This window comes from Oncorhynchus mykiss, chromosome 10, assembly GCF_013265735.2.
Source record: "Oncorhynchus mykiss isolate Arlee chromosome 10, USDA_OmykA_1.1, whole genome shotgun sequence".
NCBI classification, from domain to species: domain Eukaryota; kingdom Metazoa; phylum Chordata; class Actinopteri; order Salmoniformes; family Salmonidae; genus Oncorhynchus; species Oncorhynchus mykiss.
The window spans coordinates 24,291,063-24,304,649 of record NC_048574.1 but is presented as its reverse complement, the minus strand read 5'-3'; the positions used below and the strand labels follow the sequence as shown (position 1 = coordinate 24,304,649).

The following is a 13,587-nucleotide window of genomic DNA, read 5'->3' as shown; positions in this document are numbered from 1 at the left end:
CCAGGTCTCCATAATTCACATGCAATAAGGTCTGTATTTTATATTGAGGCTTTGAATATGTTGTCATTTTTGCTACTGCAATATAGTTTGAAAATAGTTTATTTAACCTTTATTTAACTAGGCAAGTCAGTTAAAAACAAATTCTTATTTACAATGACTGCCTACCAAAAGGCAAAAGACCTCTTGCGGAGCTGGGGGCCAGGGATTTAAAAAAATTATACAATATAAATATAGGACAAAACACACATCACAACAAGAGAGAGACAACACTACATAAAGAGAGACCTAAGACAACAACATAACAGCAAAACGTGACAACACAGCATGGTAGCAACACAACAACATGGTAGCAAGGTTTTCTTTTGCAGGTCTCTCACTCACAGAAATGTGTGTTGTTGTATGTGTCTTGCATGGGGATGTGCATGGGTATGCATGTGCGAGATGGAAGGCCAGCCTGTCTTTGAGCTGGTTTTCATAGCCCTTTTGTGAAGTGAATTGTTCTTAAGGGCTGTAGAGGTGAATCTAAAGAGAGGCATCAGTCCTTCATTAATGCAGCCCAAGCTGGCTGACCCCTGGTTAATGTTCCTATCATTTCTAGACGAGAGCGCAGCTACCTTTCATTTGAAATGACTCATGTTTAATGCATCTCTCTGGTATAGCATTTAACCTCACCTCTGGGATTGGATGGTTGCATACTGGTGACACGGCCATGCCGGGCAAGAGGGGAAGTGGGTTTGGCAGTTACGTGGGTTAGCCAGGCAGGCCTCTCAGGAACGGTGGGGTTGAAATGGCCATGCAGAGTTATTCTGACCAGTCTGGCATTTACTTAACATGGCGAGCCCCTTCCCCCTGACCTGTCACCAGGGTGGCCCAGGTCCCCCTTGGCTCTCTGAACCACTTAGTGGCCGTGGCCTGGCCCATGACTGGAATCTTTAAGCAGGAGAGACTCGGTGGTGCTAGGGTTTTGGATACACTCTGTGTGTAAAGGTGCGTGCGTGCGTGCGTGCGTGCGTGCGTGCGTGCATGCATTGATGGCTTTTAGCTTACTAACCAGTGATGGAAAAAGTAGCCAATTGTCTTACTTGAGTAAAAGTAAAGATACCTTAATAGAAAATGACTCAAGTAAAAGTTGAAAGTCACCCAGTGAAATTCTACTTGAGTAAAAGTCTAGAAGTATTTGATTTTAAAGTATAAGTATCAAAAGTAAAAGTATGAATTATTTAAAATTCCTAATTAACAAACAAAGCATGTGTGCTATGAGTCAATAGGGTTGACCAGGGACGTTCCCTTGATAAGTGCGTGAATGTGACCAACTCCCACCCGTCTCTGGTGCTAGGACGAATCAACAAACTCCCACCCGTCTCTGGTGCTAGGACGAATCGACAAACTCCCACCCGTCTCTGGTGCTAGGACGAATCGACAAACTCCCACCCGTTTCTGGTGCTAGGACGAATCTACAAACTCCCACCCGTCTCTGGTGCTAGGACAAATCGACAAACTCCCACCCGTCTCTTCGAGAATTGCATTAGTATGTCACTGTGATGGAAATTTGGCAAATGTTGAAGGAATATGGGTTGTCTAATCAGAACTAGCCTCAGAGCAGAATCCTGACACTCGGTTGGCGTAGAGTGGTTTTTAAGGATTTAACTGATGCCAGATTAATTGCATTATGGGTTCATTATGGGTGAAGATGGTCATTTTCAGGGAGATAGCGATGGCAGAAACCGCAGATGGACAATCTGGGACCTAAGATCTTTGAAATGGTGTCATTTGCTTTTGCTGTCATATAAAAACTGAATTGAACCACCAATAAGCTTGTGCTTGCTATTTAGACCAATTCTGAAATGTTCAATATGTTTATTATGCTGTGATTATGTCACTGGCTATGTTGGTATTGAATATAACTTAATAATATAAATCCTTTGCTGGTGACTTGTCTGAATTGAAAATGCCCGGTGTGATACTGAATCTATGAAACCATTCACTCTATTCCCTGAGCAGAAATCGAGTACTCTAGAAATCATATTTCCCTGCCTTCTTAAAATCAAATCAAATATAAGTTTATTAGTCACGTACACAGATAAGCAGGTGCAGCAAAATGTTAGCTTCATGCTATGCTAGTGACTTTTCAAAGCTGTTAATCTGTGGTGAATGGAGCTAATCGCTAATACAAATCCTTTTCTCTTGTTCTCCCTCCCTTCCCCTGACACAGGAGCTGCTCAGTACCCAGGTAAACCCCCTACCTCCTCCTCTCTTCTCATTTACTTCTCTTTCTCTTACTTGTCTAGTACCCTTCTCTTCTTCGTTTTTACTGAATGGTCGCATCTCTGTGTGCTGCATATTAACTAACACTGCTTTCGCCATATCAATTTAATTTTCTCTGACTTATTTTTTCTCTTTCTTTGGCTCTGCTTCCGTACGTCTTGCGCCACCACTGCATAGCTGCTGATAGACTATCTGTTGCTTCTGTACCTGCTTTTTTTTTTTTCTTCTTCACTTATTTTCTTCCTCATCCCTCTCTTGTTCTGGATACCTTTTGCTCGCTATAGCTGGTCTAGGGTCAGTTTTGTTGAGCACTGCATAATGGATGATGGAAAACTTTGGGGCAGGGAGAGCTGATCTGAAACCAGATGATATGAGCAGAAGGTAACTAGACTCTAGAGCTTCAGCTTGTCACGTTCTCTTTTTCTTCTCAGTGTTTTGTGTTAGTGTTTTAGATGTCGATGGTCTGTGGTTTGTGAAATTGTTTGCATTGTCGATAAAATATATTTTGATACTCCTTAGCAAAACCTCAGAGCTTATTTTAAGAATGCCACTTCATTCATACTTAGACATTGTGAAATGGATGGCATGTCTGGACATGCCTGATTTTAAAATAACAGCCTTCTCTCATTTGCCTGCTAACAAGGGCTGTTTTAATCTAAGCAGTCACCAATTATCACCCGAATTGGCCACTCAAACACTTAAGTTTGCATTGCTCCATGGCACCATGGCAAACTGGGCTGAATTCATGGTTTGGAACTAAAATAAGTGACACAAGCTACAAAGTAAGGTGTCTTTTTTGTCTTCAACTTTGATTGTCTTTCATTCAGTCAGCCACAATTAAATTGTGCTTTAGCAGATAGCATACAGTCACTACTCTCTCACCAACTATAGCACAACTCCAATCCTGGAGTGTGTACATCTTTATTCCATCCCAGCTCTAAATTGAACGCTTAGTTAATTTACTGAATCAGGTTTGTTGGTGCTGGAGTGGAACCAAAGCCTGCACACTCTGTGGCTCTTATCCGAACCAGACCATTAGCTTTTAGCCCGTTAGCCAAACGTCCTGTAGACCAGGTTGAGGACAGTCAGACGTTGAAACTAGACTGCTTGACAACGGTCCTCACTGCGGCACAGGCGACACTCGTGCTGGGGTCTGGACCTAGCATACCCCCTAGCGAAGGTAGTTTTGAGCCTCGGCTCAGCAAACTGTCTGTGCCCTTCCTCTCTGTGTCTCCTTCTCCAATGTTTATCCCTTGATCTCACATCCAACTGTCCTGTCTAAAAGAATCAATGAAATATGAAAGAAGTTCGGGACTCTGAAATAATTAAAAAGAAAAAGGACAGCATGTTCTCATATGAGGTATCTACCTCTGAGCCATTTCAGGAGCTAGTTTGCAGTTTTGGACTTAAAATTTGATAGTGGGATCAGGATCAACTCCAGTCCATTTTAAGTTGTGAATTTGAATTCAATTCTTCAGCTGACGTTATGGGCATTTTCTCAATTTGTGATTGGAATGATATTTCATTTCCCGAACGGACGATCAACAGAGTCTGTTGCAGGTACTGAGGAGTAAATATATTCTCCAGACACTTGATTAGAAGAAATACTTAGTAATGCAACACTGCGCCCAGTAAACCCACCACCTCCGTTATACATTCATATTTAAATCTGAGACCTTTGTGTTTCAGTCTAAATCAGTCTACAACAATTGTTTAGACTGATCCTGTTTTAGTATAACTGACTTGAATTTGATTTAGGTTAGGTAAGGTACTGTCCTTTGAAAATGACCAAATCTAACAAAAAAGAGCAACAAGTTATTTGATAGGATGACAGGATGAATCACAATAATAAATAATAATTACTTGCCAAAAATGTAATTTTTGTAATGCTAATCCTGGTTATAGGTAACAATTCTTTGTGTGAACTGCCAACATTATTATGCATATTATTTGTTAATTGTGGAAAAAAATTAAGATATGCTAGATTTTTTTAATATACACTGCAGTTCAAAAGTTTGGGGTCACTTAGAAATGTCTTTGTTTTTGAAAGAAAAGCACATTTTTTTGTCCATTAAAATAACATCAAATTGATCAGAAATACAGTGTAGACATTGTTAATGTTGTAAATGACTGTTGTAGCTGGAAACGGCTGATTTTTTAAAAATAGATTATCTACATAGGTGTACAGAGGCCCATTATCAGCGACCATCTCTCCTGTGTTCCAATGGTACGTTGTGATAGCTAATCCAAGTTTATCATTTTAAAAGGCCTATTGATCATTAGAAAACCCTTTTGCAATTATGTTTGCACAGCTGAGAACTGTTGTTCTGATAAAAGAAGCAATACAACTGGCCTTAAGGCTAGTTGAGTATCTGGAGCATCAGCATTTGTGGGTTCGATTACAGGCACAAAATGTCCAGAAACAAAGGCCACGTCAGCCTATTCTTGTTTTGAGAAATGAAGGCTATTCCATGCGAGAAATTGCCAGGAAACTGTAGATCTCATACTGCGCTGTGTACTATTCCCTTAACAGAACAGCACAAAGTGGCTCTAACCAGAATAGAAAGAGTGGGAGGCCCCGGTGCACAACTGAGCAAAAGGACAAGTACATTAGAGTGTCTAGTTTGAGAAACAGACAAATATCATGGATTAAATGGAACTAGTGGATATATGGAGGCTTAAATATCCTGAGCTAGTGAGACATAAACTCAGCAAAAAAGGAAACGTCCTCTCACTATCAACTGCATTTATTTTCAGCAAACTTAACATGTGTAAATATTTGTATGAACATAAGATTCAACAATTGAGACATAACTGAACAAGTTCCACAGACAGTTGACTAACAGAAATTGAATAATGTGTCCCTGAACAAAGGGGGATCAAAATCAAAAGTAACAGTCAGTATCTGGTGTGCACGCTAACCATGGTCTCCAGGTGGCATTAAGTACTGCAGTGCATCTCCTCTTCTTGGACTGCACCAGATGTGCCAATTCTTGCTGTGAGATGTTACCCCGCTCTTCCACGAAGGCACCTGCAAGTTCCCAGACATTTCTGGGGGGAATGGCCCTAGCCCTCTCCCTCTGATCCAACAGGTCCCAGACATGCTCGATGGGATTGACATCCGGGCTCTTCGCTGGCCATGGCAGAACACTGACATTCCTGTCTTGCAGGAAATCACGCATAGAACGAGCAGTATGTCTGGTGGCATTGTCATGCTGGAGGGTCATGTCAGGATGAGCCTGCAGGATGGGTACCACATGAGGGAGGAGGATGTCTTCCCTGTCATGCACAGCGTTAAGATTGCCTGCAATGACAACAAACTCAGTCCGATGATACTGTGACACACCGCCCCAGATCATGACGGACCCTCCACCTCAATCCCGCTCCAGAGTACAGTCCTGGGTATAATGCTCATTCCTTTGACGATAAACGCGAATCCGACCATCACCCCTGATGAGACAAAACCGCGACTCACAGCAAGAATTGGCAAATCTGGTGCAGTCCAAGAAGAGGAGATGCACTGCAGTACTTAATGACACCTGGAGACCATGGTTAGCGTGCACACCAGATACTGACTGTTACTTTTGATTTTGATCCCCCTTTGTTCAGGGACACATTATTCAATTTCTGTTAGTCAACTGTCTGTGGAACTTGTTCAGTTATGTCTCAGTTGTTCATACAAAAGCACTTTTTTTATAAATTTTATTTATTTACATTTTACACCCTTTTTCTCCCCAATTTCGTAATATCCAATTATTAGTAGTTACTATCTTGTCTCATCGCTACAACTCCCGTACGGGCTCGGGAGAGACGAAGGTCGAAAGTCACGCGTCCTCCGAAACACAACCCAACCAAGCCGCACTGCTTCTTAACACAGCGCACATCCAACCCGGAAGCCAGCCGCACCAATGTGTCGGAGGAAACACTGTGCAGCTGGCGACCGTGGTTAGCGTGCACTGCGCCCGGCTCGCCACAGGAGTCGCTGGTGCGCGATGAGACAAGGATATCCCTACCTGCCAAACTCTCCCTAACCCGGACGACGCTAGGCCAATTGTGCATCACCCCACGGACCTCCCAGTCTCGGCTGGCTGCAAAAAAGCCTGGGCGCGAACTCAGAGTCTCTGGTGGCACAGCTAGTGCTGCGATGCAGTGCCCTAGACCACTGCGCCACCTGGGAGGCCTGAAGAGCACATTTTGCCAGTCCTGTCTGATCCAGCAATGGTGGGTTTGTGCCCTTAGGCGACGTTGTTGCCGGTGATGTCTGGTGAGGACATGTCTTACAACAAAAACAGGCTTGCAAGCCTTCAATCCAGCCTCTCTCATCTTATTGCAGACAGTCTGAGCAATGATGGAGGGATTGTGCATTCCTAGTGTAACTCGGGCAGTTGTTGTTGCCATCCTGTCCCTGTCCCGCAGGTGTGATGTTTGGATGTACCGATCCTGTGCAAGTGTTGTGACACGCGGTCTGCCACTGAGAGGACGATCCGCTGTCCGTCCTCCCTGTAGCGCTGTCCTAGGCGTCTCACAGTATGGACATTGCAATTTATTGCCCTGGCCACATCTGCAGTCCTCATGCCTTCTTGCAGCATGCCTAAGGCATGTTCATGCAGATGAGCAGGGACCCTGGGCATCTTTCTTTTGGTGTTTTTCATAGTCTGTAGAAAGGCCTCTTTAGTGTCCTAAGTTTTCATAACTGTGACCTTAATTGTCTACCGTCTGTAAGCTGTTAGTGTCTTAACGACCGTTCCAAAGGTGCATGTTCATTAATTGTTTATGGTTCATTGAACAAGCATGGGAAACAGTGTTTAAACCCTTTATATTGGAGATCTGTGAAATTATTTAGATTTTTATTAATTATCTTTGAAAGGCAGGGTCCTGAAAAGGGGTGTTTCATTTTTTTGCTGAATTGATATGGTGGAGGCTCAATCAAACTAGTGGTCTTGACAACTTTCTTATGTCATTCTCGCTCGCACCAAAAGTTTAAAAAGTGTTGATAGGGGACAGATTTTTATTTATTTATTATTATTTAACCTTAACTGACTTGCCTAGTTAAATAAAGAACAAATTCTTATTCACAATGACAGCTTGCCATCAAATAATTGGCATATACATTACTCTTACAGAATTTCCACACGGGTATTGGACATTTTATAAAAAAATCATAGGATAACAACTTGTTTTTCACCAGGACAGAATAATGTATAACTGACTTTATCCTACATAACATTGATACAACAGATCCCTTTACTGTATGGGACACTTTTTGAAATGTATCTTTAGAGGCCATGCAATTCAATACTCATCTTTAAAACAAAAGCAATTTAACTCAAAGAATCCATATTAAAGGATATAGAGAGACTAACAGTACAGATAGATATCAATAAAAACAGTACCTTAGAGGCACATAATATGTTAGAGGAAAAGCAAAAGAAATGGAAGAACTTATTCAAGAAAGATCAAGCGTAATATATTATAAAAAATAAAGCTAACAGGATGGGATATGGGGAAAAATACACCAATTTCTTTTCAATCTTCAATATAAAACTGCTACCAAAAATAATTTACTGTAACTTGTTACAAATGACGGGGTCACCCATGATTCACCAAACAATATTTTGAAAGAGGATTACCGTGTAGGTTACCAATAAGATGGTCTGGTAGTGAAGTGGACATACTTGGTATTCATATCCCGAAAGAAAGAAATTACAACCAACTAATTACAGCATTAACACAAAAATGGAAGAGGCAAGTGGAAGGGGGAGAAAGTAAGGAACTTGTCTGTCGGCCCTGTATTAAAGACCAAAATTGGCTAAAGGAAATTGTGATAAATAAAAAAGTTTACCAGTTTCATTTAAGGACCAAAAAACTGACAGCTGTGCCATATAGATAGTTGGGAAGAGATTTTCGATGTACCGATTCCATGGCACATGTTTTATGAACTGATACAAAATATTGCTGGGTTCGAATTTTTCCATTTTAATTATTATACAACATTTTTGCAACCAATAGAATGTTATATATATGGGGGATAGAACCATCCCAGCTCTGCATATTTTGCTGCGAAGAGACAGAATCATTAGATCATTTGTTTTGGTTTACTGTCCATATGTAGCTTATTTCTGGTCGCAGGTTCAGGAATGGCTGACAACATTTACCTGGAGCTAACTCTGCAAATTGCACTGCTGGGTGATTTAAAAAGTCATAGTCAATCAATTAATAATATAACAATACTCTTAGCAAAAAGGTTTATCTTTAATTTACAATATGTAGAATGTATGAGAATAGAAAGGTTCAGAACTTTTGTGAAACATCACAGCACAGTTGAAAAATATATGGCAAATATAAATCAAAACTGGATGGTGTTCAGAGATATATAGGAGGGGTTGAGTGAAGCTAACTATTGTAAACTATACTGTTTCTGTAAAATGTATATAGGGAAAGGGAAAGGGGGATACCTAGTCGGTTGTACAACTGAAATGTGTCTTCCGCATTTAACCCAACCCCTCTGAATCAGAGAGGTGCAGGGGGCTGCCTTAATCGACATCCACGTCCTAAGAGTTGTTGTCCAATAGTTTACTCCAATTAGGATAGGGATGGTAGGGTTGGGGGAAAAGAATAAAAGGAAAATATCTTAAATATACAGTACCAGTCAAAAGTTTGGTCACACCTACTCGTTCCAGGGTTATTCTTTATTTTTACTATTTTCTGCATTGTAGAATAATTGTGAAGACATCAAAACTATGAAATAACACATATAGTACTGAGCAGCAGGCTTCCTAATACTTTATTTTGTATTCATGTACAAGGTGGCTGTGGAGAGACACTCTCTCACACACACACACTAACACACACCGCTAACCAAAAGGAGAAACGGTGAGTGTGGAGGAGAGGAGGGGGGAAGAGGGATGCTGATAGCCTGTGTTCTTCTGCAGTGCCCTCTACCTCCCCACCTCTCTCTTTCTCTCTAAGTCTGTATCTCCCTCTTGTTCTCTCTCACCATCTCTCTCTTTCTCCTCCTTCAGACTGTCTGCAGGGTCTCAACCAGTTTTTGTTTATCTGGCTGGTAGTGGAGGAGATGAGCCCACTCTATCGCTCCTCTCTCTCTCCGTCCCTGCCTTTCTCTCTCCCTCTCTCCTGCCTCTCTCCCCCTTTCTGCCTCTCTCTCCCTCCCTGCTTCTCTCCCTCTCTCCTCCCTGAAAGAGATTTCCAAATGAGCGAGCATAATGGCAGGCCCTCTAGTTATAGCACCACTGCCTCTGATGCATTAATCTCTTGGCTGCCACCCCCTCCCCTCCCCTCCCACACACACACACACACACACACACACACACACACACAAAGTAGTACAGATAGACACTCACGCCATGCTGGTGCACATACACAAATCCCTTCACAGAGAGTCACAGTAAGTGCACACATAATCATGCATTAATCACATGCATGATCATCAACATTAATCACATGCATGATCATCAACATAAATCACATGCATGCAAGCAGCTATACACACACACACACACACACACACACACTTAATGACACTAAAAGCACATACACACACACACATCGTCCCATCACTCCACTGATTTGGACGCTTTTCTGCTCTCCTTCTCTCCATCCATCCATCCATCCACGGACAGCTCCCACGTGACCTCCATTTTACTGGTCATTAGCACCACACAGGCCTCCCCCTCCTTCTTTACTTCTCTTCTCCCTCCTTTATTGAAAGGCACTGCAAATGTCTCCCCACTGTCTCCTCTCAGAGTGGAGAGGGGGATGATGATGAGGGAGGAAGGGAATAATAGCACAGAATAGCTTTTGAAGGATTTTCTCCGTGTTTTTCTCTTCCAAAGTGTTGATGCAGAGGTCAGGTTATAAACACTGTCTCCTAATCTTCATAAAAACGCCATGCTATTGTTGCTAATTAGCCACTACAAAAGCTTCTTCAAACTTTTCTTTGGGACGAGTAATCACAACTTAAGCTTTAGGCCCTTTTTGTATTGGAATATGCTTTATGAATATCGGTGGCATTGGTTCACTATTAACATAACAAGTAGTGCAGAATTGTTCAGAAGTGTTTTTTTGCGTGTATTTACAGTTATTTCTATCCATATACCTCTGGAGACATTAAAAAAAATATTTAAAAAATACCACTTAGTGAAATTACAAGGGGAAGCATAGAACAAGTCAAAGACGATGTGGGATCATTCCAAGTCATTCCCTTTGAATGAGGTAGCTATCTCAGATACTAAAACATCCTCAGTATTTAAGAAACCATGAACGTTTCTGAGGAAAATTAAACCACTTGACGTCGTTCAATGATTCAACCACATCCCTATCAAACCTTTGATCTTATTACTGTGCGATAAAATATCTCTAAAACGTCCTTTTTACTCCCTTTAATAAGATTTGTTTAATCTTAAAAGCAGGCCATTTCTAAAAGGCTTAAATCAGCCTTAATGTATTTTATATTCTTGAGCAGCAGGGTGCTTTTAGCCTGGTCCCAGATCTGTGTGTGCTGTAGAATCAACTATGGTTTGGTATGACAATGGCCATAGAAGTTAGCATGACAGCCCAAACACATTGGTACATGGGTAGGGTTATTTGCATTAAGGCAGTGTACTGTATGGGAATTTGATGCTTTTTTACAATACAGTGTCTAGTTGGTTAGGGATTTTGGCAGGGCTGCATCACTGTGCATTTCGGGTTGAGAACTGGGTCTCCTACTCACAGATGGAGTGGTCAATGGCCACCCAAACTTATCCAGTCCACAGCAGAATTGGGTTGTGAAAAATCAAAGGGAGATAAAAGAAGTGCCTCTTGTTTTTTGAGAGAACACCAGGGAAACTCACACACACACTGAATTAGAGGTTGACCGATTAATCGGAATGGCCGATTTAATTAGGGCCTATTTCAAGTTTTCATAACAATCGGAAATCGGTATTTTTGGGCGCCGATTTCATTTTTTTATTTTTTATTTTTTACACCTTTATTTAATCTTTATTTAACTAGACAAGTCAGTTAAGAACACATTCTTATTTTCAATGACGGCCTAGGAACAGTGGGTTAACTGCCTTGTTCAGGGACAGAGAACGACAGATTTTCACCTTGTCAGCTCAGGGGAACCAATCTTGCAACCTTAACTAGTCCAACGCAATAACAACCTGCCTCTCTCTCGTTGCACTCCACAAGGAGTTACGCGAATGCAGTAAGCCAAGGTAAGTTGCTAGCTAGCATTAAACTTATCTTATAAAAAACAATCAATCATAATCACTAGTTAACTACACATGGTTGATGATATTACTAGATATTATCTAGCGTGTCCTGCGTTGCATATAATCTGACTGAGCATACAAGCATACAAATATCTAAGTATCTGACTGAGCGGTGGTAAGCAGAAGCAGGCGCGTAAACATTCATTCAAACAGCACTTTCGTGCGTTTTGCCAGCAGCTTTTCGTTGTGCGTCAAGCATTGCGCTGTTTATGACTTCAAGCCTATCAACTCCCGAGATGAGGCTTGTGTAACCGAAGTGAAATGGCTAGCTAGTTAGCGTGCGCTAATTGTTGTTGTGTTGCTGGTTCGAGCCCAAGGAGGAGCGAGGAGAGGGACGGAAGCTATATTGTTACACTGGCAATACTAAAGTGCCTATAAGAACATCCAATAGTCAAAGGTTAATGAAATACAAATGGTATAGAGGGAAATAGTCCTATAATTCCTATAATAACTACAACCTAAAAATATTGAAGACTCATGTTAAAAGGAACCACCAGCTTTCATATGTTCTCATGTTCTGAGCAAGGAACTGAAACGTTAGCTTTCTTACATGGCACATATTTTACATGGAACATATTGCACTTTTAATTTATTCTCCAACACTTTGTTTTTTGCATTATTTAAACCAAATTGAACATGTTTCATTATTTACTTGAGGCTAAATTTATGTTATTGATGTATTATATTAAGTTGAAATAAGTGTTCATTCAGTATTGTTGTAATTGTCATTATTACAAATAAATGTTTAAAAAAATCAGCCGATTAATCGGTATCGGCTTTTATGGTCCTCCAATAATCGGTATCGGTATCGGCATTGAAAAATCATAATCGGTCGACCTCTACACTGAATGCTAGCGAATGAGAGTCATATCATCTGGGGTGCTTAGATGCACCCTGTCAAACACGTTCTCAGTGAGATATGACTATTTGACCTCCAAATTCACCATGTCAAAATACAGCATTGTTTGTTTGTTGTAAATTGTCTCCTTAGTTGTAGTGTGATACATAAGATAAGCATAAGCAGAAGCTACAGTCCTAGTTTATTGCTGGGACAATAGACCCTACAAAACTAATCTGACATAACTGGATAGGTGTAACGAATACAGTGGCATCCTTGCTTTCACCCAATTAGATCAGTGATCATCTCAAGGTAGAACCTGCCTTGTGCATATCAACAGGGTCAAGTGCTCTACAAACAGTCCATTTACATTCCAATAACAGTCTAGCTACATTACCTAGTTATTGCCGGTTAGCTTTAGCAGGGTATAGCTCACCAAGGGGTGTGGCACAGTAAGAGCCTATCACTGCTCACTGCCTGTTTAATAGCCTGCTGTGTGCTAGCTAGCTCAAGAGCCCCTTCCATATGCAAACCCACTGGTCAATGGTTAATGCTAATTTGACACGGGTGCTATTTTCACTGACTGAACGTGCTGAGCGTGTACTGGGGGTCTACCGGGCCCTGGCTGCCGGACCCTCTACGCTCCCCTCTAAATAGAGGACAGGGCCAGTGAGGGCCCGGTGACCTTTCCAACCCAGCGGTGCGCTGCAGCCTTCAGCCAGCTGTCTATGACATGCTGCGCAGGTGGTCTTCTCCCAACTGCTGGTGCTCCCTCTCTCTGTCAGAGTGAACGGCGAAATATACCACACACACTGGCGCATACACATGCGGGTCTCTCTCTTTCTCACACACACACACACACACACACACACACACACACACACACACACACACACACACACAAACACAAACACACCTACTCAAATGTGTGCTCCACACTCAGACAAGTGCAGTAGAGCCTACACACACAGGGTAGGCTAGTACAGATCATCCTCATCTGACAAGTTTAATCTAGGCCAGAATGATCAATGCTCTGTGCTAGCGCTTTTGAATTCCACTAATTAAATACAAAGATAATGTAACAGATCTGTTTGAACAAGTTATGCAAATGCTACAATAGTCTTTGGCTACATGACGGCATTCACAGAAAGCAAATGCACATCAAAGTGGGCCTACAGCAAAGCTAAAGTATGTTGCACATGCAAATGT

At 41.6% G+C, this 13,587-nt stretch overlaps 1 protein-coding gene across 6 annotated transcripts in view; it reads left to right on the top strand.

The window, feature by feature from the left end:
- The window catches only part of LOC110534869 (cell adhesion molecule 1), a 502,917-nt gene that overhangs the window by 364,418 nt on the left and 124,912 nt on the right, over window positions 1-13,587 (top strand). For 5 of the 6 annotated variants that reach the window (XM_036989934.1, XM_036989933.1, XM_036989932.1 and 2 more), the window contains exon 2: window positions 2,213-2,230. The exons of the other annotated variant lie outside the window; for it this stretch is intronic. In XM_036989934.1, coding sequence (XP_036845829.1) covers window positions 2,213-2,230 — 18 coding nt within the window. The remainder of the gene's footprint in view (window positions 1-2,212; window positions 2,231-13,587) is intronic. 6 annotated transcript variants of the gene reach the window in all.